This window comes from Schistocerca nitens, chromosome 3 (assembly GCF_023898315.1).
Source record: "Schistocerca nitens isolate TAMUIC-IGC-003100 chromosome 3, iqSchNite1.1, whole genome shotgun sequence".
NCBI lineage: Eukaryota > Metazoa > Arthropoda > Insecta > Orthoptera > Acrididae > Schistocerca > Schistocerca nitens.
In genome coordinates this window covers 295,249,734-295,277,050 of record NC_064616.1, presented here as the reverse complement: position 1 = coordinate 295,277,050, position 27,317 = coordinate 295,249,734, and the positions used below count along the sequence as shown (strand labels likewise).

Genomic DNA, 27,317 nt, shown 5'->3' with positions numbered 1-27,317 from the left:
GTACTGGTGCTCTTACCTTGTATAAATGTAGACAGCAATAATTCAGCCTGCTGACATTTTGGCAATACATGCATCAGGTTAAATGGAAATGGTATGTGGTTTATTCTCTCTTCAAAAAATGTTGCTGCTTGTATTTCAGAACTAGAATAAAAAAACTGCTATAAATCACATGGAAAACATAACTAAGCAAAATTTTGTAATCTATATAAATTTATATCAATATGCTAAACATTTCTAATTAATTTAAGTATTACTGATTTTCATGATTTATTGTAGATTGTAAGCACCAATATTTCCTTTCAAGTGAAAAGTCTCTGCCTTTGAACTTTTGTACATACTAAAGGGTCACAGACAATGATTCATTCACAAATTTGAGTCAAAGGAGAAGCAATATTCCTGAACATGTTGTTGTTGTTGTTGTTGTTGTTGTTGTTGTTGTTGTTGTGGTGGTGGTCTTCAGTCCTGAGATTGGTTTGATGCAGCTCTCCATGCTACTCTACCCTGTGCAAGCTTCTTCATCTCCCAGTACTTACTGCAACCTACATCCTTCTGAATCTGCTTAGTGTATTCATCTCTTGGTCTCCCTCTATGATTTTTACCCTCCACGCTGCCTTCCAATACTAAATTTATGATCCCCTGATGCCTCAGAACTCCTACCAACCGGTCCCTTCTTCTTGTCAAGTTGTGCCACAAACTCCTCTTCTCCCCAATCCTATTCAATACTTCCTCATTAGTTATGTGATCTGCCCATCTAATCTTCAGCACTCTTCTGTAGCACCACATTTCGAAAGCTTCTATTCTCTTCTTATCCAAACTATTTATCGTCCATATTTCACTTCCATACATGGCTACACTCCATACAAATACTTTCAGAAACGACTTCCTGACACTTGCCATTGCCAGTCTACATTTTATATCCTCTCTACTTCGACCATCATCAGTTATTTTCCTCCCCAAATAGCAAAACTCTTTTACACTTTAAGTGTCTCATTTCCTAATCTAATTCCCTCAGCATCACCCAACTTAATTCAACTACATTCCATTATCCTCATTTTGCTTTTGTTGATGTTCATCTTATATCCTCCTTTCAAGAGACTGTCCATTCCGTTCAACTGCTCTTCCAAGTCCTTTGCTGCCTCTGACAGAAATACAATGTCATCGGCGAACCTCAAAGTTTTTATTCCTTCTCCATGGATTTTAATACCTACTCTGAATTTTTCTTTTGTTTTCTTCACTGCTTGCTCAATATACAGATTGAATAACATCAGGGAGAGGCTACAACCCTGTCTCACTCCCTTCCCAACCACTGCTTCCCTTTCATGCCCCTCGACTCTTATAACTGCCATCTGGTTTCTGTACAAATTGTAAATAGCCTTTTGCTCCCTATATTTTACCCCTGCCACCTTTAGAATTTGAAAAAGAGTATTCCAGCCAACATTGTCAAAAGCTTTTCTAAGTCTACAAATGCCAGAAAAGTAAGTTTGCCTTTCCTTAATATTTCTTCTAAGATAAGTCATAAGGTCAGTATTGCCTCCAGTGTTCCAACATTTCTACGGAATCCAAACTGATCTTCCCTGAGGTCAGCTTCTACCAGTTTTTCCATTCGTCTCTAAGGAATTCATGTTAGTATTTTGTAGCTGTGACTTATTAAACTGATAGTTTGGAATTTTCACATCTGTCAACACCTGCTTTCTTTGGGATAGGAATTATTATATTCTTCTTGAAGTCTGAGGGTATTTCACCAGTCTCATACATCTTGCTCACCAGATGGTAGAGTTTTGTCAAGACTGGCTATACCAAGGCCGTCAGTAGTTTTAATGGAATGTTGTCTACTCCCGGGGCCTTGTTTCAACTCAGGTCTTTCAGTGCTCTCTCAAACTCTTCACGCAGTATCGTGTCTCCTAGTTCATCTTCATCTACATCCTCTTCCATTTCCATAATATTGTCCTCAAGTACATCACCCTTGTATAGACCCTCTATATACTCCTTCCACCTTTCTGCTTTCCCTTCTTTGCTTAGAACTGGGTTTCCATCTGAGCTCTTGATATTCATACAAGTGGCTCTCTTTTCTCCAAAGGTCTCTTTAATTTTCCTGTAGGCAGTATCTATCTTGCCCCTAGTGAGATAAGCCTCTACATCCTTACATTTGTCCTCTAGCCATCCCTGCTTAGCCATTTTGCACTTCCTGTAGATCTCATTTTTGAGACGTTTGTATTCCTTTTTGCCTGCTTCATTTACTGGATTTTTATATTTTCTCCTTTCATCAATTAAATTCAATATTTCTTCTGTTACCCAAGGATTTCTACTAGTCGTCGTCTTTTTACCTACTTGATCCTCTGCTGCCTTTACTACTTCATCCCTCATACCCATTCTTCTTCTACTGTATTTCTTTCCCACATTCTTGTCAATTGTTCCCTTATGATCTCCCTGAAACTCTGTACAACCTCTGCTTTAGTCAGTTTATCCAGGTCCCATCTCCTTAAATTCCCACCTTTTTGCAGTTTCTTCAGTTTTAATCTACAGTTCATAACCAATAGATTGTGGTCAGAGTCCACATCTGACCCTGGAAATGTCTTACAATTTAAAATCTGGTTTCTAATCTCTGTCTTACCATTATATAATCTATCTGATACCTTCTAGTATCTCCAGGATTCTTCCATGTATACAACCTTCTTTTATGATTCTTGAACCAAGTGTTAGCTATGATTAAGTTATGCTCTGTGCAAAATCCTACCAGCGACTTCCTCTTTCATTTATTACCCCCAATCCATATTCACCTACTATGTTTCCTTCTCTCGATTTTCCTACTCGCGAATTCCAGTCACCCATGACTTTTAAATTTTCGTCTCCATTCACTGCCTGAATTATTTCTTTTATCTCATCATACATATCTCATCATACATTTCATCAATTTCTTCATCATCTGCAGAGCTAGTTGGCATATAAACTTGTACTACTGTAGTAGGCATGGGCTCCATGTCTATCATGGCCACAATAATGTGTTCACTATGCTGTTTGTAGTAGCTTACCCGCACTCCTATTTTTTTTTTATTCATTATTAAACCTACCCCTGCATTACCCCTATTTGATTTTGTATTTATAGCCCTGTATTCACCTGACCAAAAGTCTTGTTCCTCCTGCCACCAAACTTCACTAATTCCCACTATATCTAACTTTAACCTATCCATTTCCCTTTTTAAGTTTTCTAACCTACCTGCCCAATTAAGCGATCTGACATTCCACGCTCCGATCCGTATAACGCCAGTTTTCTTTCTCCTGATAACGACGTCCTCTTGAGTAGTCCCCACCCGGAGATCCAAATGGGGGACTATTTTACCTCCAGGATATTTTACCCAAGAGGACGCCATCATCATTTAACCATACAGTAAAGCTGCATGCCCTCGGGAAAAATTACGGCTGTAGTTTCCCCTTGCTTTCAGCTGTTTGCAGTACCAGCACAGCAAGACTGTTTTGGTTAGTGTTACAAGGCCACATCATTCAATCATCCAGACGGTTGCCCCTGCAACTACTGAAAAGGCTACTGCTCTCTTCAGGAACCACATGTTTGTCTGGCCTCTCAACAGATAGCCCTCCGTTGTGGTTGCACCTATGGTACGGCCATCTGTATCGCTGAGGCACGGAAGCCTCCCCGCCAACGGCAAGATCCATGGTTCATGGGAGGGCTGAATATGTTATGCTCTTGCATCAAAATATTTCCACCACAACTTTTCACCCATCTCTTCCTGCAAATATGAAATCACACACTTCTGCTGTTCTCAACATTTGTACAATGCGAACTTTATATATATTGTAGGATAACTTGCTGCAAATCCTATTCAGTTCTTACAGAATGATATTCAAATGATCACTAAGTTCATGTTCTGCCTTATCAGTCCTCTTTCTCCTTGTCTCATTTTTATTACTATCTTGGGTAACACTTAGCCACATCCACAATACGCCATCTCACATGACTCAACTTATTTCATCAGATGATGGGTCAAAACTAACAATATCTTTACTAATTTCTGCAATTACATAATTATATAGGAATAAATCATCAGTACAAACAAGCCTCATCTAATAGATTCTGAGTGGAAAAATGAGCCAACTCTTCATATCAAACATACAAGAAACTTCCACAGTTCGAGTCATATAACATCAGCAGAGGTATATGATGTTTATCTTCTGCACCCATTTTTCAAAATGTATATCAATATTGCTTATGTAATATACTTTTTCTTTCGAGTTATTACCTCTCAAAAACTGGTAAAATTGTTCTTTCTAACCATAGAATTAGTTCCTCCACCTTTTCATTTCGCACGTATGTTCTAGCTATTCTTCTGCTTAGCTCCCACAAATTCTTTTGTCCCTGTTTCTATTCCTGCTTTATCAGACCTACAAAACTGAATGACTGGCCTCATGACTTCCACAGTTAGATAGTTAGTTAGCTAGTTAGTTTCTTTGTTGTTGTTTTTTTTATTTATTTTCAGAATATCTGAAGCTCTTTCTCGATACACTTTTGACCACAGGACATAAGTGCATGTTTGAATAAAATAAAAGTTAACCTACAGTCTCAGTGCAGTTCTGCAGAGTGCATTGTGTCTCCAATTATTGAATTGGGTAATGCAACATGAATAGTCTGCTGCTTGTCAACATGAGTTAAGAATATGCACACACTGTCACTTCAGGCAAGATTGGTTGTCAGCAGGAGAAAATGCCTGCAAAATTGATGTATACTACAAACATGTCATTCAAATATTTGATCTTTATTGTGAAGCACAAAACATTAAAGCAATCCTCTGCAGTCAACACAACCAGCTGATGACCACTACCCACAAATTATGGCTGAAAAAGTACCCCAAGGAGAATACAACAAAATGACGCACTGCCGTTTTTTAGGTAGCTGGAAGAGCTATGTCAACCCAAACTGTACAAACCATCTCCAGTTGATTAGTTTGGCCTCCTGGTGACCATTACTAACAGTAAAAAACCTAGCACTGTGATGTGTGAAGAAGGTGAGCAAGAGGACACTCTGAGTAGAACTTGGATAACTGGCACTAGGGTTTCTTTGCTGACCAGTACAGGATTTTCCTGATACCTGCTGATTGCCACATAAGAATGTGGAGATGGCTAGGTTCCAATGCCTGTCTTTGGCCCACAATCCCATGGGTTAACAAGGCAGGTGGCTTGCTCATTTATAGATGTTGGATGTCTCTCACAGGTAATAGGGTTAATTTGCAGCCTATACAGTACTTTGAATGAAGTTAACTACAAAAACATGCAGTGACATGTTGCTGCACTTGAGGCCATCCTACGTGACCTGAACATTGATTGATTAACAATGTACAAGTTGAAAACCAAAATTCATTCAATTAGAAACACACAAATGAATTACAAAAAAATACAAGCAAGTAAAATATCTGGCTGTGGAGCAGACAACATGTACATAACAAAATCCTGTGGTTGAAGTTGGTGGATTCCTTGTTAAGATTATGTACAGGAAGTAGAGCTCCACAAATTTGGTAAACTGAGTTCTGTATCCAATATTCACTTCTTTGACAACACAGCAGTGTATCGCATTCACACATTGTAGTCATGGCATCACTGTTGATTTTGGAACACAAAATATGTACAGACAAATATGAATCCCCACTTGTCAAAAAAATGCAGTGAGATCTGCCATTTCAGTTTGGGTGGCAGTGCTTCATGTTCTGTAGTTTCTTTCTTCTTTATAACCTTATTAAATCTATTAAGATGAAATGTGAACTGTTCTGGTAACATTCTCAGATGGCGGAAATAATTTCTCAGGTTTTCCACAATAAGTGTTTCAGTAAGGTTGCTGAGAAATCGAGATGATGTCCTTTTTTTAATTCAGTCACAAATCCAAACACATTTCTTACGTATGTTCTTACACAGCAGCTTCATGCATACAAGCATTAAATCCATCACTATGAGTGAAGCTGGCACATACAAAACGATGGAACTGAAGTGTACACTGATGTCACTATGTCTACAGCCATATACGAAACTATTTTCATGACCTAATGTCAAAGTGTAAAGCAGCCTTTATACTTCCCTGTAATATGGGAGCCACCTTATGAATAAGGTTTTATTTAAACTTTCAGTCGGCCGGCTGCGGTGGCCGAGCGGTTCTAGGCGCTTCAGTCCGGAACCGCGCGACTGCTACGGTCGCAGGTTCGAATCCTGCCTCGGGCATGGATGTGTGTGATGTCCTTAGGTTAGTTAGGTTTAAGCAGTTCTAAGTTCTAGGGGACTGATGACCTCAGATGTTGAGTCCCATAGTGCTCAGAGCCATTTGAACCATTTTTGAAACTTTCAGTCTGTTGTGACTGAAGAGGGGGTGAGACAAGGAAGGAGCATGGGTATACCTGCATTTCCTCAAGATTCTTCGAGTAAATTTCAGTCTTATGATTAGTTTTAGGGGGTCATTCCCCTTTAAACACCCCCCCCCCCTCTCTCTGTCTGTCTGTCTACCAGCCCCAAACAACTGTCCCATGCTATTTTCTCTATTGTCTCCCCCATACCACCCCCCAACCCTACTCAATAAGCAAACAAACCTTATCTGAGTATATATGACCTAATAAATTACCAAGAACTCATCTAAAATGTACATAATTGTGAATTCATAGGTTTATGCATACACCATTATTCTTAAAAAGTCAATTACTCTTTGGTAAAATACTTATACTTGCCTGTCACAGTTCTTCAAGTAGTCCATTACCCTTTGGTAAGGATTATTAACAGTCTGGCCATCAGCTAATGATCTAGTAGGGGATGACACTTGATCACCTTTGCACATCAGACTTAGATGTTCAAATGTAAGCAGGCAAGAGATACACTCATAATCAACACTGCATATCTGGAAAAGAAAGAGCCAAATGACTCATATGGTTAGTAATTTTTAGCTGACTTTAACTAATGATTAACTTCATCATATGTCAGTCTTTAAGAGTCATTTAAGATGTACATGGGAGAGTCGTATTGAGTTAATTATCATTTCAGAAACATTAAGTTACATAACTAATTTATTATCGACAATATAATGTAAATAATAGATAAAAAATATACTTACCCAGCGGCGTCCTGAGAACACACACAGAAAAAGGTTTAATTTTTACGAGCTTATGCAGCCAGTGGCTCTTTCTTCTTGCACAAGAGTTGAAGGGAAGGGAAGAGTCATGAAGGAAAAGGACTGGAGAGGTTTAGGGAAAGGGGTACAGTTCAGAAAAACCACCCAGAACCTTGGGTCAGGGAAGACTTACTGGACGGGACGAGAAGGAAAAACTAATTGTTGGGGAATGCACCGGACGAGATTTGAAAACCCGAGAACTTAAGGAGGACTACAGGATAATATACAAGGCAGAGATTACTACTAAAACATTGTGCATGAGTTAATAAGAGTGAAAAGCTAAGTGCATTGCATGTAACAGAGGTGTGAGGGGGGACGGCAAAAAATTGACAAATCAGAAAATGAAAGATGTAGAAAACTAAACAGAGTGAAGAAAGGAGTAGTTACTGTGAAGAAATGCTGAGACAGAAGGAATTAACATAAATTGAGGCCTGGTGGGTGCTGAGAACCAAGGGCATGTTGTAGCACTAGTTCCCACTTGCAGAGTTCTGAGAAACTGGTGCATGGGGAGAAGAATCCAGATCACGTGTGTGGTGAAACAGGCACCAAGGTCATGACTGTCATGTTGTAGAACATGCTCTGCAACAATGTGCTGCTGGTGTACACCCTCTGTGCATGCCCATTAATCCTGATGATAATTGGGTGGTAGTCATGCCAATGTAACAGGTTGAACAGTGTTTACGTAACAGCTAGTATATGACATGTGTTGTTACACAGGTGGCTCGCCCCTTGATAGTATATGTTTTGCCAGTTACAGGGCTGAAATAGGTAGTGGTAGGAGGGTGCATAGGGCAATTCTTGCAGTGAGGATAGTCAAAGGGGTAGGAGACCTAGGGGAGGGAGATTGGTGCAGAAGGAGCATAGGAGCTGACAAGGATAATCCGGAGATTGGGAGGGCGACGAAAAGCTGTTCTAAGTGTGGTGGGCAACACCTCAGACAGAATGGATCTCATTTCAGGGCATAATTTTACAAAGTCATGACCTCGTCAAAGTAGCTGATTAATACATTCAAGACCAGGATAATACTGAGTGACAAGTGGTGTGCTCCAAAGTTAGTTTTTGGGGGGATCAGTAATACCTGGATTGGATGTGATGGCCCGGGAAATCTGCTTTTGAACTAGGCTGTTGAGATAATTACATCCAGTGAAGGGTGAGGTGAGAGTGGTGGTGTATTGCTGTAAAGAGTCTGCATCAAAATAAATACATTTGCCTTGAATGCCAAGGCTGTGTGGTAGGGATGGCAACTGTCAAAATGTAAGTACTGTTTGTTGTTTGCTAGCACGCTTCATGGGTGGATGGAAGTGTGTAGCTGGCGTTTGGTGAGGACAAGATCAATATCAAGGAAAGTGGGCATTGGATTTGGAACAGGACCATGTAAAATTTAATTGGGAGAAGGTGTTTAGAGATTACAGGAATTTTAACATGTAAGCCTCACCATGAGTCCATATGACAAAGATGTCATCAATGTATCTAGATCAAACCAGAGGCTGAAGGCTCATGGAACCCCGGAAAGCCCCCTCCCAGTGACCCATGAAAAGGTTGGTGTAGGAAGAAGACATTCTGGTTCCCATGGCCGCACTCCTGATCTGTTTCTATGTGTGCCCCTCAAAGGTGAAGTAATTGTTGGTAAGTATAAAATTGATTAAGGTGAGCAAGAAGGATGTCATAGGTTTGGAATCAGGTGCTGAGCATTTCCTCAGTCAACACCCACCTAATTCTAAACCTGTGACCTTCCACTTGCACACCTTAATCAATTTTATACTTACCAACAATTACTTCACCTTTGAGGGGCACACATAGAAACAGATCAGGAGTGCGGCCATGGGAACCAGAATGTCTTCTTCCTACACCAACCTTTTCATGGGTCACTGGGAGGGGGCTTTCTGGGGTTCCATGAGCCTTCAGCCTCTGGTTTGATCTAGATACATTGATGACATCTTTGTCATATGGACTCATGGTGAGGCTCACATGTTAAAATTCCTGTAATCTCTAAACACCTTCTCCCAATTAAATTTTACATGGTCCTGTTCTAAATCGAATGCCACTTTCCTTGATATTGATCTCATCCTCACCAAACGCCAGCTACACACTTCCATCCACCCATGAAGCGTACTAGCAAACAACAAACAGTACTTACATTTTCACAGTTGCCATCCCCCCCACACAGCCTTGGCATTCAAGGCAAATCTATTTATTTTGATGCAGATTCTTCATAGCAATACACCGCCACTCTCACCTCACCCTTCACTGGGCATAATTATCTCAACAGCCTAGTTCAAAAGCAGATTTCCCGGGCCATCACATCCAATCCAGGTGCTGTTGATCCCTATAAAAACAACTTTGGAGCACGCCACTTGTTACTCAGTATTATCCCGGTCTTGAATGTATTAATAAGCTACTTTGACAAGGCCATGACTTTCTAAAATCATGCCCTGAAATGAAATCCATTCTGTCTGAGGTGTTGCCCACCACACTTAGAACAGCTTTTCATCGCCCTCCCAATCTTCACAATATCCTTGTCAGACCCTATGTCCTTCTGCACCAATCTCCCTCCCCTAGGACTCCTGCCCCTGTGACCATCCCCACTACAAGAACTGCCTTATGCACCCTCCTATTACCACCTATTCCAGCCCTGTAACTGGCAAAATATATACTATCAAAGGAAGAGCCACCTGTGTAACAACACGTCATACACTTGCTGTTATGTAAATACTTTTCAGCCTTTTACATTCGCATGATTACCACCCACACCCATCTGGCCTTAATTTACGTTAATTCCTTCTGTCTCAGCATTTCTTCACATTAACTACTGCTTTCTTCATTCTGTTTTAGTTTTCTACATCTTTCACTTTTTGATCTGTCAATTTTTCGCTGTCCCTCCTCGCACCTCTGTTACATGCAACACACTTAGTTTTTCACTCTTATTAACTCAAGCACAATGTTTCAGTAGCAATCTCTGCATTGCATCTTACCCTGTATTCCACCTTAAGTTCTCAGGTTTTCAAATCTCGTCCGGTGCGGTCCCCAACAATCAGTTTCTCCTTCTCATCTCATCCAGCAAGTCTCCCCTGACCTGGGGTTCTGGGTGCTTTTTCTGAACTGTACCCTCTTCCCTAAACCTCTCCAGTCCTTTTCCTTCACCGTTCTTTCCTTCCCTTCAACTCTTCTGCTAGGAGGAGGAGGCACTGGCTCCGAAAGCTTGTAAAAGTTAAACCTTTTCTGTGTGTGTTCTCCTGCTGCCACTTGGTTATTAGTTTTTTTATCTGCTTATTTACATTATATTGTAACTAATTCAGTGTTTGTTTGCAGGTACATGTCTGCAGTCCTAGTGTACACAGAAATCCCTATGTCACAGTACTTTAGTATGCTGCTAGACGAGCTGAAACTAAATAGTACAGCCCATTGATAAAATGGAGTATTGTGCTATAATATGAGCTCAGCAGCAGTGGAGATGTGATGAATCCAGATGGACTGGCCTGACAGCTGTAAAGTGTCCACTGCTGCTAAAAATGAATTACCACATGACACTCCACTTTATCTACAGGCTGTGTCATTTCGTTTTGGCTCCTCTAACAAGGTACTATGGTAGAATGTGTACCAGATCTGTAAACATGTATCTGCAAACAAACAAAAAATTAATTGCATTACTCTAACTTTTCAAGGTGATAGTTAAAATTTTATGACTGCCCATCATACTTCGATCACAGACCTGAAAAACACTGAAGATGAGAATTCAATAATTCAGTGAACTTCTTGAAATTTTTACAAGGTTCAAAATCAGTTACAATCAGCATTGGTGGCACCAACTCCAGAAAACATTCACAGTGAAATAAGATCCCACAACTTAACCAACTTTCTCAAAGAGGGGGGGGGGGGGGGGGGGGGCAAATTTACTAATGGCAATTAGCAACTTTTAAATTGGTATTTACATGTAAACTATTGTTGAAAATAATCACAGACTTTTCAGTTTATGCACATAAGTCAAACATTTAAATATGCCTGAGCTATTCATTTGAAGTGAGCAACATGACTGGCCATCTTATTTTCAGCAGCTATAGGGGCTTCATAATATTGTGACATATAATCAGTGCCATAAGGAGAAATGTAAAGCAGTGAGATTGGAATTAAAGTGGTCAAATTAAATACTTATCTTCACCAATCATACAGTTCAGATTCTGTTACTAATGTCACACAACCAGAGATACTGTCTTTTGAAATCACAATTTCTGGCTCACTGCCAGCAACAGACTATCAAATAATTTTGGTAAAACTCCACGTATAAGCATGATACATTGTCAACTGAGAGAGAGTTTTATAACATTTGAGGGAGAGTCATTTTATCCAAATAATATACAGACTAAAAATGACTGCCCAGGTTAAAACAATAAATAACTGCCTGTGAATTTTCATACTCCAACACAAGGCTGTTACGACTGGCAAAACTCTAATTGCTTATCAGTACAGCGTAACCCATATGCAGAACAACTACTGAAATGGACAGAACAGGCTATGTTGCTATCCATCTATGTGTGTAGTATCTGGTCCTCTTGTGGTCATCCATGAACTGTACCACAATAGTGCTCAGCATGGTCTACCAGAGTCTGTGAACCTAATGATACGCACATTGCGAGACTGACCAATTTCCTATTGCAACACTCGTGGGGGTTCTGATGACACTTTATCTTTGTGTAAAGTCTGCCCCTTATACTTCAGCCTGATTCACTCAGCTGACTTTTTCTCAACCTGCAGTGAGTATTTGTGTTCTTATTTTAATGCTCACCAAATGCAATCTGAAATTGAGACAAAAATGTATTTTTACTGAAGTAAATAACTTTCTTCAGTCTCAAATTTTCAAGGAATAAAAATGTTACTGTGTGTACATAGCACCAACTAATAATTATAAATGTAGAGGAGCTTTTTGAACAGCAGTTACACCAAAAAATGACAATGGTAGCAAAGGTTTTTATTAGCTTACAACAATTTAATCCTTGCACTAAATTATACAACCCTCTCCATTTAAATATATATAATCATCTTGATGTTGAAGCATTTCTGTAAGATTTGTTTTTGGAGAGGATCCCCCTTCAGCAAAATATTTTTTTAATTTTACTTTTTATTCCCCAGAAGATCACAAATAAAAAAAAATTTGTCACTGAAGTTTCTACATCATCACGAAAAATGCTTTTTATTACTGGTTCACATATAAATTTGAGTTTTTAAAGATAGTATTTACATATTTGAAAAACATAAAGTTTTTTATATATACCTCATTATCACATGCTGTTGATTTCCTGGATTTTATATAACTTAATGCAGTTGTTTTGTTTCATAGTTCATTCTATACAGTTGCAGATCATGAGCTGTGAAACAAAACAACTGCATTAAATTACACAAAATCCGGGAAACCCACAGTGTGTGGTAAAAAGTTATATATACAAAATTTTGTCTGTTATTCAGGTATGTAAATGCTGTCTTTACAAAGTCAAGTTTGTATGTGTACCAGTAGTAAAAAACATGTTTGCTGTTTTACAGAAGCTAACAAAACACCCACTGATGATGCTGAAACTTCAGTGAAACATGTCTGGGGAATAAAAAGAAAATTAAAAATATTGTGTTTTGCTCAAGGTAGACCCTCTCCAAAAACAAATCTGTTAAATAGATATGTACAAAACATAAAATACTTTTCTAATACATAGAGTCATTCCTACATACACATGTTTTATGTTCTGTTACTAAAGTGGGATGAGTGAAGTAAAGGATGTACTGAAGTATTTCGCTGAAATTTAGCTGCTAGACTCGTATGTTATTACTGTTGGTGTAAGGCACACTTTTAGTGGCAGGATCAGCTGTGGTGATACCTGAGCAAAGTTCCCATTATCTTGACTACTTTTTGTTAAATATTTAGGTATATTCATTATGAAGGTCCAACAAAGAGTCCAGTTGGACTTGAATCGGCTGCATTAATTGGAGCAACAACCAAAAAATGGCACATTTGCAAATCTGTTTGCAGTTTTTAGTGAATTTCACAAAATTGTCAGTGAAAGTGGTAATCCAATTTTTTTATCTGTCTCAAAATGAATGTTGCACACACAGAAAAGAATTATTGTATATATAGCTGCCCCCAGACACACTTTTCAATACACATAGTGACACAAGGAAAACCCCTTTAACTAAATTTCATATGACTTGCAAAATGTAACAAAGTGAAATTAATAGATTCCACGTCAAGCTGAGACTGACGGTAACCAATATCAGTTTGATAATGAAACAGAACAAACTCTGTATTTCCAAACAATTTGGTTGTTTCTTCATAATACGAATGTAGTTCGTCTCCCATTAAATAGGTAAAGCAGCAGTATATGGTACAAAACTAGTTAGCAGAAACTGTCATCCAGTGTCAATTAACATTTACCTCCTTATTATATACAAAATTAGCAAAGTGTTTTAACAATATTGCCACTAATTTAAATGTATGCGCACAAGCTTGGAGAATAAATTTTCATACTACCACCAACTGGCATCTACAAACTTGATAACAAAATTCAAGTAACTTCTAAAGTCTAGAAGATACAATATGCTGTGCCAGATTGAAAGACTGGAGTGTTTAAGAATCACTTTTATTTATCAGTCACAATCACATTTTGTATTAACACCAACATTACTGTCACCAGGTGATCTCCACCCTGCCATAGTTACCCCATGATCAGTCAAAAGTTATCATCTTGCTAATGAAACATGAAGAAGCCAAACAGCTGTTAATAATTAACTGAATGCCATATATAAATAGTGTCACATTTTAAATGCTTTCTGTGATTCACTGTGTAAGAATTACGTTGTATTTCATCAAACTGTATACATAAAGAAAAGAAAATGTTCACCTTTATTGTGAATGCATGAGAGTTTTTATGGGTTTGATGCTTAGTTACAAGAAAGATTTGGCAGAACTGGAAACAGTTTAGTTGTTTGGTAAAATTACTTTGAACACACCATTTGAAACAAGCATACACACCCTGTTCCACTCAACCAGTGCATGATGGAATGATTCTGAAACCACATGAATGACAAATCTAAATTCTAATCATGAGAGGAAAAGGAACTCCAAGTATTTAGAAATTTAATATTTCATCAGTTATTACAATAAAGATCAATCCTAGAACACAAAATACTATTACAATTGCAGCACAGATAATCATTTACATACTGATGTACAGAAGGGAATGCTATCTTAAGACAGGTTGAGAAACTTCATCCGGTAACTTTTTGATGATCACAGTACAAATTACAATTTCTGCACATCACTGTAAGATGTGTGGCAGATAGTTTTCATTTGTTATTTAGTAATATTTCTCTCTGTCCTTCTCATAGATGAAGCATGAGTCTGCGTGTAAGCTATTACTATTCTAAGTGAATATTTATGGTCCGTACATGCAAGAGTGAATGGTAAGTTTTGCAGGACTTACTAGATTTCTTCCTGGAAACCAGAAGCTGACACTGTTTCCTCTAAGTAGGTTATTAATTCTTGGGACTCCCTCACATAAATTTAACAAGTATGTGAGCAATGATATTGATCTTCTTTGTAGAATAATAAAATATACCTTGTTACTGGTACATCACTCAGATACTGAACTCTGGTAGTCACACTTTTGTTGCCAAGAATTCTACTAATGAACTGATGCCTGCTAAATGTTTACCTACAGCTGAGGATATGTTAGTGTTCTGTTAAATACTCAACCCACCACTATCGCTACTAGTGTTTCATAAATCAACATATTGTATATTAAAAAAGTACTTTTCCTTAAGGACTCTGACTTGAGAAAGATTCATATAAACATATGTTCCTAATATGCCCTGACTAATAACTGTGTCACATTTAGTGAAGTTTATAACATATTTTGACTGATAAAGGAATGATGCTGAAAACTATGTACTTCGTGTTATTTCTTGATGTATGTAAAGAATTGTCAGTGTCCGTTCAAGCATTGTAAAAGAAACTAAGTCCTTATGAAATTATTTACTGGTGTTGGCTGAATTTTTGTGTGATCACAGTGGATTTACTCCATTGCCAAAGACTGATGCATCACATTATAAAGACCATGCCACAGATGCATACCTTAATTATTTTATGTCAGTTGACACGTAATAATCACAAAACTATTCTTTCCCTTTGTATATGATAGCACATTTCAATTTAAGTACCCAATTAACAGAAACTGCAGACATTATTATGTTATTTATGCATATTATACACCAAGACAGGTAGCCTAAATGAACAGTTTGAATTAAGCCAGTATTTTGGCACTCAGATTGCCTTTCAAACATTCAAAAAATTCTGCTAATACTCCACTTCCTGTTTGAAATGAGGGAAATCCAACAAAGTCTCTTCTGCGTGTGTTGTTTCCATAAATGAACTTCCAATAAAAGTACTGATACCAGCCTTTCAATGTATGAGGATTTTTTTTTTATTATTATTATTTTATATCCAGTTTTGATCGCCAAGGATCATCTTCAAATCAGCTTGAAAGGCACAAAATTTCTATTCGTGGTGCATTCCTGTCACTTACGGTTATACGCATATTCTGTATGTGTCTTTTAGTCTAATCTGAAGATGATCAATATAGGTCAGAACTGGTAATCAAATATAGTAAAAACAGCTTGTGATAAAAGAAAGGAATAAATACTACAATGTCATGCATGTCGTTTGCTGCACCTTCGTTGAGACATCATCACATTACATCAATATGAACTTGCAGGTTCTTTACTTAATGAGTTTGTTTTACTACTGAGTTGTCCTACAGTCCAAATATTTTTGTTAATCAACACGCTGAACATTGTTGCTGTGTGTAAAACAAACATATCCACTGAATAAGATTCAGAATACACAATGGAATACTTATACTTTGAGAAAGAAATTACTTCACTGTGCTGAACTTTCGTGGTTGCTGCAATAAGGAAGCTGAGCGTACCATAAAAAAATTGCAAATACAAATTCACAAGAAACATTCAGACAACCCCAATTTGGAGAATTTCAGCTGAAGGTTTCCTGTAAAATAGAATAGAAAACCACAGATTTCATTTATAATAAAATTTTATTCAAAGTTATTATATAATTATAAATATGCAAAGAACAAATATCAGTTTTACAATTTTAGCACACACACACACACACACACACACACACACACACACACACACACACACACATATATCCGCGCGCGAAAAATAGTTCATACTGCCTAATGGATATGAACAACTTGGAGCAATACAACAATTCTGGATTCGGTAACATAATAATTTTCACAACAGTAAGTTGGTTAATAGTTGTTATGGAATCTAAAATAAAAAGAAATGGGACTGAAAGAAGCAAACGGCAAATAGTAACACAAATGATTTATCTAATATCCCGACAGGGCGGTCACACACGCGTCTTTCACATACACAACACTAACACTGAAGTCCGTGTGATCCAAATTACGGAGTTCTTTCGTCGTCGACGACAGAAGTGGCAGAAATAAGTTGGAGGAGTTGAATCTCACTTGTAAACAAAGTGAAGAGACCACTTCTCCACTTAGCCCAAATACCACTTACAATAAAACGCAAGAGCCCTATGTACCATTGTGAACTAATATCTGAAAGCAATACAGTATATCGATGACCTGGCAGATAAATTATCAACGATAAACTGTATTCCACCCACTGAACTGAACAATATGCACTCTATTAAATTATTTAGAAAAGGTGCGAACATTAATGATAAAATAAATAAGAAAATGTAAATCCATTTGAATGCGAAGATTTTCACCAATCACGTGGCCTTGATAAATTTTGACGGGCGCGCTGAGATAGCACGCCAATCGATAGCTGGCGCGAAGACCTCAAGTCGCAATATCGGTTCGGCCATGAGCTGGAAGAGTTAGATCTGGCAGCAGAATCGAGATACACGTGCCGAGATCCCCACTTCCAACTTACGGCCGTCCGGAGACCGTTCCCTGCCGAGCTCGCATCTTCTAGGGCTACAACAGACTGACCATTGGCCGCCGATCGCGCTAGCTTTTATAATCAGTCGCACGTTTATCGCGAGGCCCTGCGATCGGCGCGATTGGCCCAATCTTGGCCCGTATCGTCAACTCGACGTCGGTGGCTAATGGCGAAACCTATACTCGTATTAGCAGGTTGATACGATAAGGCGCCATGGGAGCGAGAGGCGGGGCGGATTCGGCGCAAGCCTCGATTGCGACACGTCAAAGATCAGCGATCACCTGACTTGGAAATCCAGGAAAACTGTTATCGAATACGTGCGCGGCTGATGAAGGTACAGAGTACGATACATTGCATGATGTGCAGGTAGAGAACTGCTAAATCTATCCTGCAGCCACCACAATAAGACCAGAAACCTTTGCTGTTAATTTTTTATACATTATTAACGGAGAGTTGGGAATGCTTCCAGTCGTGGTAAAAAATACTGTCAGACTACCAGCATTACAAATTCTCAAACCCTAAAATCCTCAACTGGCATACCGACATGAAAATTATATGTCTGTAGCACATGTTGAGAAGCTGTAAGTGTTACATGCAAATTTCGCATTCTTCTTCTCCCACACGAGTTACAAAACACTACTGGTATTATGGCGTAATTAAGTAGGCTCAAAATTAGAGTTTATACGGCAAAAGAAAGCTATCAGCTACAGTTGTAACTTAACGGGCCTGATCATTCCGTTATGATACAATGCTATCCTACAGCTAAATAAAGTACCGTAATGTATCTCGATGTGATATTTTAATGCATCTGCTCCTTTTTTATTCCTGTAGTATGGTAACTGCAATACAATAGAAGAGCCTCGATGAAATACACAAATGTGGAGCACTGAATTCTCAGTGTATGGAGTATTCGATGAATGTAGAAATTAATAATTATCTGTGGTGAGCTGGTAAATGGAAATGAATGTCGCAATTATTGCAGAAATATTTGAGCGAACATAACACTAAACGACTGGAATGACAATACAACTGCAAAAAACTGGAGGATCTTACATTATTGAACCTTCAGCATCAATAAGTTACGTAGTAATCCCACAGAAAGGAGAAACGGATACTAACAGCTGGCTGGCTATTCGAGGGATGCCGGGTAAATTAATGCCGTCTATAGATGATAAAGTTTGTGGACATTTAGACAACTGAACATGATAAACTCATACAAAATTGAGCTCAATTGTTAACAAAAGAATTCGCCCGTGTGGCATGCAAAAGTGAATGCATAGTTTTTTAATGCATCACAGCCGCTGTGATAAAGTGAAATTACACTCATTTGTGTGAGTTAACATCGGTATTCTTAGTGAGCAGGATATTAATTAAGGTGGATGGGCATGTTTTCCTGGGAAAATGGAACAGAAACCAGCACTTAGGGCTGTTTGTAGACTATAACAAAAGACGATACAACGTCACAAATCTGTCGACATGATATAAAGCGAACGGAAATAATAGTATTCCGTGAAACCAAAGGAAAAGGATACCGAATACGAACTTACTGAGGTGGGAAGCAGAACTGTTAGTTTTTATTCGGTTAGTAATTGTGCAGTAGTTTAGTATAAAAATCGAAGCTGTAGAGTGTGTGAATGCAGAGTTAATTGAACCAGATACTACAATGACAACAGCAAAGTAGGTTCAGGTAAGCTGGTTCAAATGGCTCTGAGCACTATTGGACTTAACACCTGAGGTCATCAGTCCCCTAGAACTTAGAACTACTTAAACCTAGCTAACCTAAGGACATCACACACATCCATGTCCGAGGCAGGATTCGAACCTGTGACAGTAGCGGTCGCGCGGTTTCAGACTGAAGCACCTAGAACCGCTCGGCCACCACGGCCGGCTCAGGTAAGAAAAGCTGAACATGATACTCGGGGGGGAAAAAAATATGACCTGTATCACGGTAGGACCAGGAAAGTAGCATCTACTGTGGAATGAGCGCAGAAGTAGACAAGAAAGAAGAAATGAACAGCTGCGCGGAAATACTATGGCTACCAGGTACATTAAAGCTGTTGCTAGAAAATAAAGTTTACAGACAGTGAACAAAGTTCGATGCAGAACCGTGTTCAGCTCCAATGAAACATGCAGAGATTATTTCAAACGACTGAAATGATTGCAGAACCTACCATGAATGTATGTATTTGCCCTGTTTTTGTTAATAGAAACCTAAACAACTATGACTTAACGAGGTCAGTTCATGACGATAACCCAAAAAATGGACATACGATTAAGAAACTGAAAGTGCCTACACAGTGTCCACAAATAATTTTAAAGAAACGTTTCAAAATGGATGATTTTACTCTGTTCGCGAATTTCAGGAGTGTGTGACAAATGACTCTACACTTTTAACGCCGGTCGCAGTGGCCGAGCGGTTCTAGGCGCTTCAGTCTGGAACCGCGCGACCGCTACGGTCACAGGTTCGAATCCTGCCTCGGGCATTGACGTGTGTGATGTCCTTAGGTTAGTTAGGTTTAAGTAATTCTAAGTTCTAGGGGACTGATGACCTCAGATGTTAAGTCCCATAGTGTTCAGAGCCATTTGAACCATTTACACTGTTAACAGACTATTATATTATATCATAATTCATGCAGAGCATCTGTTTTGTATTATTTAATCGTATGTATTGTCATTTGCGTAAAAATCTGAATTATTTACCAGATGACTTCCATTGTGTGTAAAAATACTCAATGGCGAATAAAGCATTTGGTAGCTGTTGCAAACACGAACAGTTACTCGTATGAGCAAGAATATACCCGTAGCTTTATGCCCTCGATTTGTGTCGCCTAGAAACGACTTTAAGTATGAATAGACAAGGGATTCCATAGTTAAATAAACTCGGACGCGCGGCAGTGTCTAACGCAAGGTACTAGATCGTCAGACGTTGTCGTAGAATAGCGCACGAATAAATACAATAATAGCAGTTGTAGATGAGTGGATACAACATTTTAAATATTTTAAACCACGCATATCAAAAATTTGACAAGAAATGGGTATAGAAGAACGGTTAGGCTGGTTCCTCGCCAACAACTTAGTAGTACAACAAAATTTACAGTTTATGTACAAGTCGTTCCTTCCGAGCCAAGAGCGAGCAACAAGGTGGCACAGTGTGAGAGACTTTATTTGAATTCCAGAGGAACCAAATTAAAATCTCTGTCACACCATTCGGATTTATATTTTCCGTAGTTTCAATAAATCACACAAGGCAAACCCCTCACCGTGGTCAAAGTCGCTAACGAACGTCTGTGCTATGGTGCTCAATTCTGACCTACGTAGGTTCGATTCCTGGTAATGGAAAAAAGTGTTTACCGCCAGTGTTTGGCCGGTAAGGGGTGGAGAGGTAGTGGCGTAATGTCCCTGACGATCAGATTTCCCCCAATGTTCTCGATTAAATTCCAAACCTTCCTGTAGTGTTTCGCGGAGTGGGGATGTGACACTGTTGATGATTATCCGTCCGTCGAATATGGTCGTTCAGCTCGGCGTCTTGGTGATCTTTGGAATAGACTATTTGCTGGCACTACCCCGTTCTATCATCATCATACCTCCCCCCTTCCTTCCACATACAAAATTACAGCCACCACTCCCATGCTTTGCTAAGGAAATGTGCTACTGCGTACGAAGAAAGAAAAACCTCTTCATTTCGGTGACTGAGCCTAGCCCTCATAGTTTCCCAGCCAACCACATCGCCTGCTTTACTGTTTACTCAATGAAAATGCCTGGCTCGTTCCTCTGGAATAAAAACGATCGATTTCTATCCCTATTTTCCCTTCCCCTTCTCTCCCATAACCCGAGAGTGTGCTCCAGCTCTGATCTTTTTTCCTTCCTATCTAAGAATAAGTGTCAGTTTGCTGCCAGAAGGGGCACCCTGCTACTGAAATAATAATTGCAAAATTTAGTATAGGCAAACGCCAATCGTTTTCGCATCCGGAAAACGGAAATAATATCAGGAACGAGGGAATGAGTCATGGTAGTCGGACTGAAAGACATCTCCGTCTTTCCGGATGTGAGTACAGTTCCCTGCTCTGAGTCAGCGATCTAGGTATACCATTGACAGTGTTCTGCCTCGTAGCAGCAATCTGACAAAACGCTTTAGGAAGGTGGAAAAATCACATTACAACGGTCTCCAAAAGTAAATCGTAGAAATCATGTACATAAGCTACAGAGATGTCATTCTTGATGTTGAACGCCCTATTTAGACGTTTCAATTGTATTCTTCAAAACACAGTCCAATGCCATGCCGACAATGAGTTAGCCGTATGAGTCAAGGGCGCCGCTCCTGAGGTTGCAGGTTCGCATACGCCGGGCAGTTTTCCACATTCATCGAGCACAAATCTAAACTGCATCTTCACATTCATCTCTTTCACACCATCCACAGAAATCAATAATGTAAGTTACGTTTTTCAAGATACTTCACCAATTTCAATAACAGATGCAACAGCACCTTCATTTTTACTGCGTTTTGGCCATTCTGTCAATTCAACTTGTTTTATTGATACATCAGTTTTGATAGTCAGGTTTGTTCTTTCATTTTAAATACTATGCGTTGACACACAAACATACAATAATGGAATGCTCAAAACCCACACTGACGCCCGAGACGGGACTTAACTCACTTTCATTGCCAGCTACGGTACTCCGAGGTCATGGATGTTAACCTATTTCTTAAAAGGAAGCGAGTGACAGGTTTCTGTGCATTGGCTACGCTGCTCACAGAAAGCTTGTTACATCTGCGCGAAACGTCGCTCGAGTATGTGGAGTTCCTATCAGACAGGATTAGTAGGGGTGTACAGAAAGATAGGACGGACGGCCAGTGTTATGCCCAACTTAGTATGAGAGTGTAACAGATATACTGCAATTGGAGAAAACGTGCTGAAAAAGCTGTGAAAAATTGGTTACAAGGTGTCAATAATTTGTTTTGATTCGATAGCAAAATAATATTTCGGAACTGCGTACATGCATTTTATGTAAACTAGTTGGCAATATAAACGCAGTAGTGGGCTGAATTCATATGGAAATGTTGTAACATCAAAACAATGGCGATCTTTTGGGTTGAAAGTATTACAATACTTTCTTAGAAGCGCACGAAGGCCTTTCTTCCAACAATGTTGGCTATGATGGGAAGAACGTGAGCTAGTGCGTTCTTCCATGCACCGCATAGCAATTTGCGTAGAACACCCTAGAAATCTACCTTTTATTTCAATGACAAAACATACATTGATAAGCCAAAACATTAAGCCAAAACATTACGGCCACTGCCCACCGCGAGGTTGGATCCCGCCAAACGGCATTGCGGGCACGTGACGCCGTAACAGAAGTATGCAAGCGGAGCAGACACGGACGGTGGATCACCCTAGCGAAGATATGGGCTGGAAATGGGGAAATCCATTGAGATAAGCGACTCTGACAAAGGGCAGATTAATATTATTACGCAGAGCCTGTATAAAGAGTATCTCGAAAACGGCAAAACTGGTTGAATGTTCACGAGATACTTAGTGAGCAACGCCAGAAAGAGGTAGAAGGGCAGTGAAACTACCACTAGGCGCTAAATGGGTGGACGCCCATGGCTCTTCACAGAATGTGGGGTTCGGAGGCTTATCTGCTTTGTAAAGTAGGATAGATGGTGATTTGTGGCGTGTCTGCCGAAAGAGCACAATGCGGGTGCACGCACAAGTGTTTCGGTGCACACCGTTCATCGTACATTGTTCAACATGGAGCTCCGCAGCAGACAATCCCTACGTGTTCACATACTAACCCTATGAAATCGTCAGTTACGAATGCAGTGGGCACGGGACCATCGAGATTCGATCGTCGATCAATGGAAACGTGTCTGCTCTTCGGGTGAATCACATTTTTGGGTGAACGACGGCTCGAGACGTGCAGCACGCCACGGACGCAAGCTGGTGGGAGCAATATTACGCTATGGCAGACATTCTCCTGCGCTTGCATGGGACCTGTGATGGTAATCGAAGACACGCTGACAGCCGCGAGCCACCTGCATCCCTTCACGCTTCATGTCATGCCCAACGGCGATGTCATGTTTCAGCAGTATAATTGTCCGTGTCTAAGGGCCAGAACCGTGCTACAGTAGTTTGAGGATCATTACCGTGAACTGACGTTGATGTGTCGGCGACCAAATTCGCCTGATGTAAATCCTGGAACCCATCTGGGTCGCTATCGAGCGTCATCATCGCGTACGCAAATCAGTGGCCCGTTATTTACGCTAATTGCATGACCTGTGCGTAGACGTCTAAGGCCACATACCTCGACAAATCTACTAACTGTGGGATCCCTGATACGCAGACTCAATGATGTACTTAGTTCCAAAGACGGACAAATAAGCTATAAAGCAGGAAGTCATAATGCTTTGGCTCATCAGTGTACATTTCTAACGTTCTGTATGAGCGATTGAAATAATCAGCCTCAGGTTTCTGTGATACTCTGTGTGAGACAAATTAGCTGGATTTAATCCGATTACATTTAGTAAAGCGTTTGATTACAACCACAAAAACTTGCAAAAACATATATTCGTACCGTCGACAGTCTACATTTCGAAACGAAGAATGAAGCGTAAGGATAAAAAGTAAGGGTTAATTATGGATACTGTTCACAAACCCTAAGTGTGCAATAATAATCTAAAAACGTACACGTTAACGGGTAAACAACTTATTCTGCGGTTGAAACACCTAGTAACAAGACATTACAAGCACCGATTAACACATACCTGAGGTCTGTCAAAATTCACATTTATTAAGTTTTCTCTTCATTAATAATTCCCAACTGCAATCACTTTCATCATTTCTAGTATCACAGTATGGCATTAAAGAGTACGAAGATTTAGCAAACATGAACATACTAACGCAAAGCAGATTTTCTCTTAAAGTTCACGGAGAGCCGTATATTATGATGGTTTTAGACTGTTTTTCTAATGGGAGATCTGATCATACCTTTTACAGCATATTCGAAGCTATAAGAATTCGACATATTCTGCGGACAGCATACTTACTAAGAGGATTCTGATTTGTGACGAGGCACGAAAACGTATTTCATGTAATATTTAGCCTAAATATAATCAAATATTACTTAAAAGTGTCGATAATGTTTTTCTGTAACTATTCCTATATTCATGAAGTGATATATTTCAATACTTTATGCAAATTGTATAGGGGAACATTGGCGCAGAGGTCAGCGCCATTGTTCTAAATGATAACGGCCCAGAGTCGCAACAAATATCTTAGTACTCACTAATTTTGACAAGTAAAAATAAATGTAAATGTAGGAGAATCCTCTTGATTAGCGGTTCTTCCTTTGAAGCAGTAAAAGTAATCAGTTCTTCCAATATTGAATCATATTTGAGTAAATTGGGTTCAGTAGACATTTTACGATCCCCACCTAACGAAATTGCGAGAATCTCCTTAGTGTTGCATTTTCATAAAAGTAAAAAATAATTACCAAAAGTCAACTGCAATAATAAATGCAGCTGTCATATCTGGAATTTTGTGTGTTGGTGGTTCCTTTTAATATAAAAACATTGTGTCGGGGAAACTAACTGCGAGAAGTGCCACAACTGAGTCACTGACGTAAATAATTTTTTCAGTTGTGAAGCAGCCAGAACAACGCTGACTCGAACTTTTCATAATATATAAAAACCTATACATAAAAAGAACCACCACACTCGGCGGGCTTGTAGAATTTGTTGTTTCCGTTATTCATTCGCTACTTGACTGCATCTAACGTGTTACTCTCGGGTACTGTCATAGGCGTTCATTCAGTATAGTATGATTGCTATCGTCGAGCGAAGCAGCATGTGGCTACACTTCGTGCTGGTATTCAGGAGGATGTTCGGTTGAAACCCAGTCCAGGTATCTAGAATTACGGTTTACTTGCTTTCTCAAATCACCTTAGGTGAGTACTGGGACGAGTCCTTACTTAAGGACATTGCAGTAATCATCCCTCGCCACTAATCTCTCCATAGAATTGCGAAAACATGATAACAGAGTTGTACATCTGTACAGACATTCACATGATGAGTTTGGCACAGGATAGGAAATCATGGCGAGCCGCATCAAATCAGTTAATGGAATGCGAACAAAAATAAAATGGTACGAAACGTGCTAAACGTCCAATGCCTTCTTGTGGGAAAAGGCCATGGTAGCTAAGAATTCATCTAACGGACGAGTCACCAGCGACCGTGTCTCAAATCCTTAGCATAACACACAGCAGCACTGTTCTGCATCGAAGCGAAGGGGCTTTCGGCAAACCTTAGACTCGGAGTTGTATGACAACAGCTCTCCCATCCTGCCGGCGTAAAACCAACAATGAAGTCATCGTGCACACCGCAGTTCGAATCTGCCAACTCAGATCGAGTGCTACCTCTCCATCACGATATAGCGACTTCAGTCATGACGGTAGGTGTGTAACTACAAAATGGTAATTGTAGTTCGCGATGTAAGAAATCTTAATGCGGTGTACCATGAACCAGATCATTATACATCGCTCTACACAAAAGTGTTCACATTTCTAAATACCATTGATGGTGAGTAGAAGGAAGGGAGATAATGATTTAGCACCCCGTTGACGACGAGGACATCACAAATGGCACAAAGGCTTGGCTTGTGGAAGCATGTGAAAGGACATCGGCCGTGTCGTTTTGAAAGGAAACATCCAGGCATTTGGTTCACGCTAATTAGGGACACGACGGAAAACCGCATTCTGATTAGCCATACCAGGATTTGAACACTCGTCCTTTCGGAACCGAACACACTGTCAATCTCAAGCAGTGTGGCAAATAAAACCTTTCAAAGTGTCGCCTCGTGGAGACTGGCCAACCCTGCAGCGCCGTTATCTTTCTCAGTTTCTCGACCTTCCGATAATCTCGTACATCAAACAAACAGGTGCGCACAGACAAGAAATCGTAACACAACGCAGTTTAACTCCTCCGTAAGTTCTCCGTTTTCTTGCAATACGCATACAATGTACCAACACGATATATACTTCGTGTATGTAATTCGTCACAAATTCTGTTTTCATTGGATCGAACGTATAATAAAACTTTCCCTTAGCAAAAGCAATTTTAAATCAGTAAAATTCATATTATCTACAAAAAAGAGGATTTTAAAAAGCTTACAATCAAATCAGTGCTGAAACGTACAGTAACCGGTATGTTGATGATTCTGTAGTAAGTAGAATTCTTTTCGGCTTCTCTTCACAACTGTTCCCTTCGCAGATACAAACTTGAGCCTACTACTTTCCTAAAACATCCCTTATCCTAGCTAACAAAGTAAATGAGATCAATACGACGACGGAACAGTGAAAGTAATGTATGATAATATTGTTGTGTAATTCTGTGGTGCAGCACACAAGCTAGAAAATAAGATCTTAATTTGCTAAAGCGAAACTGATTTATCAGTTGTGTGTATCAATTTACTGTATTCCAAACTAGTTTACTTTTTCGGTGATCAATTGTGTATTTATGATAATTTATTTTTGAAATATGTGTAAAATGAGTTTTAACCACGAAAGGGTTGATCTGTCCAGTAAACTACGTTAAGTCTGAATGGCTATTCGAGAATTATGAACCGCCATCTGCCACAATGCGAAACCAGTGTCGTAACTACTGTGATTTCGTTCGCTCGTTTCCCCCGACTGCGAGGCTTAAGGCCGACGTACGAACGGCACTGACTGGAGATCAAGTTTGATTTTAGTTAAGAAAATTAGCACGACACAAGTTTAGCAACGATGCTAATACAGCTGCTGACACGGTTATCGCGCTTCGACCACTGATATTAATTGTTCATCTGAGATATTGTTATTGAAGACTTCGTGTAGTAAAAATGTGCGACTGATACGGTACAGGTTCGAATCCTGCCTCGGGCATGGATGTTTGTGATGTCCTTAGGTTAGTTAGGTTTAAGTAGTTCTAAGTTCTAGGAGACTAATGACCACAGCAGTTGAGTCCCATAGTGCTCAGAGCCATTTGAACCATTTGTAGTAAAAATGGAGGAAAATAATCAGAAGAAACTTCTCAAACTTCTTCAGGACATTTCTCTATAGCTGAAAAACATTTGAATAGTCAGATATCTGTAAAGTAAACGGAAATATACAAATTAATTCCCTTCGCTTAATGCACTTAGATACAGAACGCTGCCCACCA

At 39.5% G+C, this 27,317-nt stretch overlaps 1 protein-coding gene across 1 annotated transcript in view; it reads right to left on the bottom strand.

Annotated features, from left to right (window-relative positions):
- LOC126249194 (KICSTOR complex protein SZT2-like) overlaps positions 1-27,317 on the bottom strand; it is a 706,154-nt gene that overhangs the window by 302,732 nt on the left and 376,105 nt on the right. Inside the window, exons 20-21 of the mRNA XM_049950848.1 lie at positions 6,714-6,880; positions 17-141 (exon numbers count right to left, since the gene is read on the bottom strand). Of these exons, the coding sequence (XP_049806805.1) occupies positions 17-141; positions 6,714-6,880 (292 nt within the window). The remainder of the gene's footprint in view (positions 1-16; positions 142-6,713; positions 6,881-27,317) is intronic.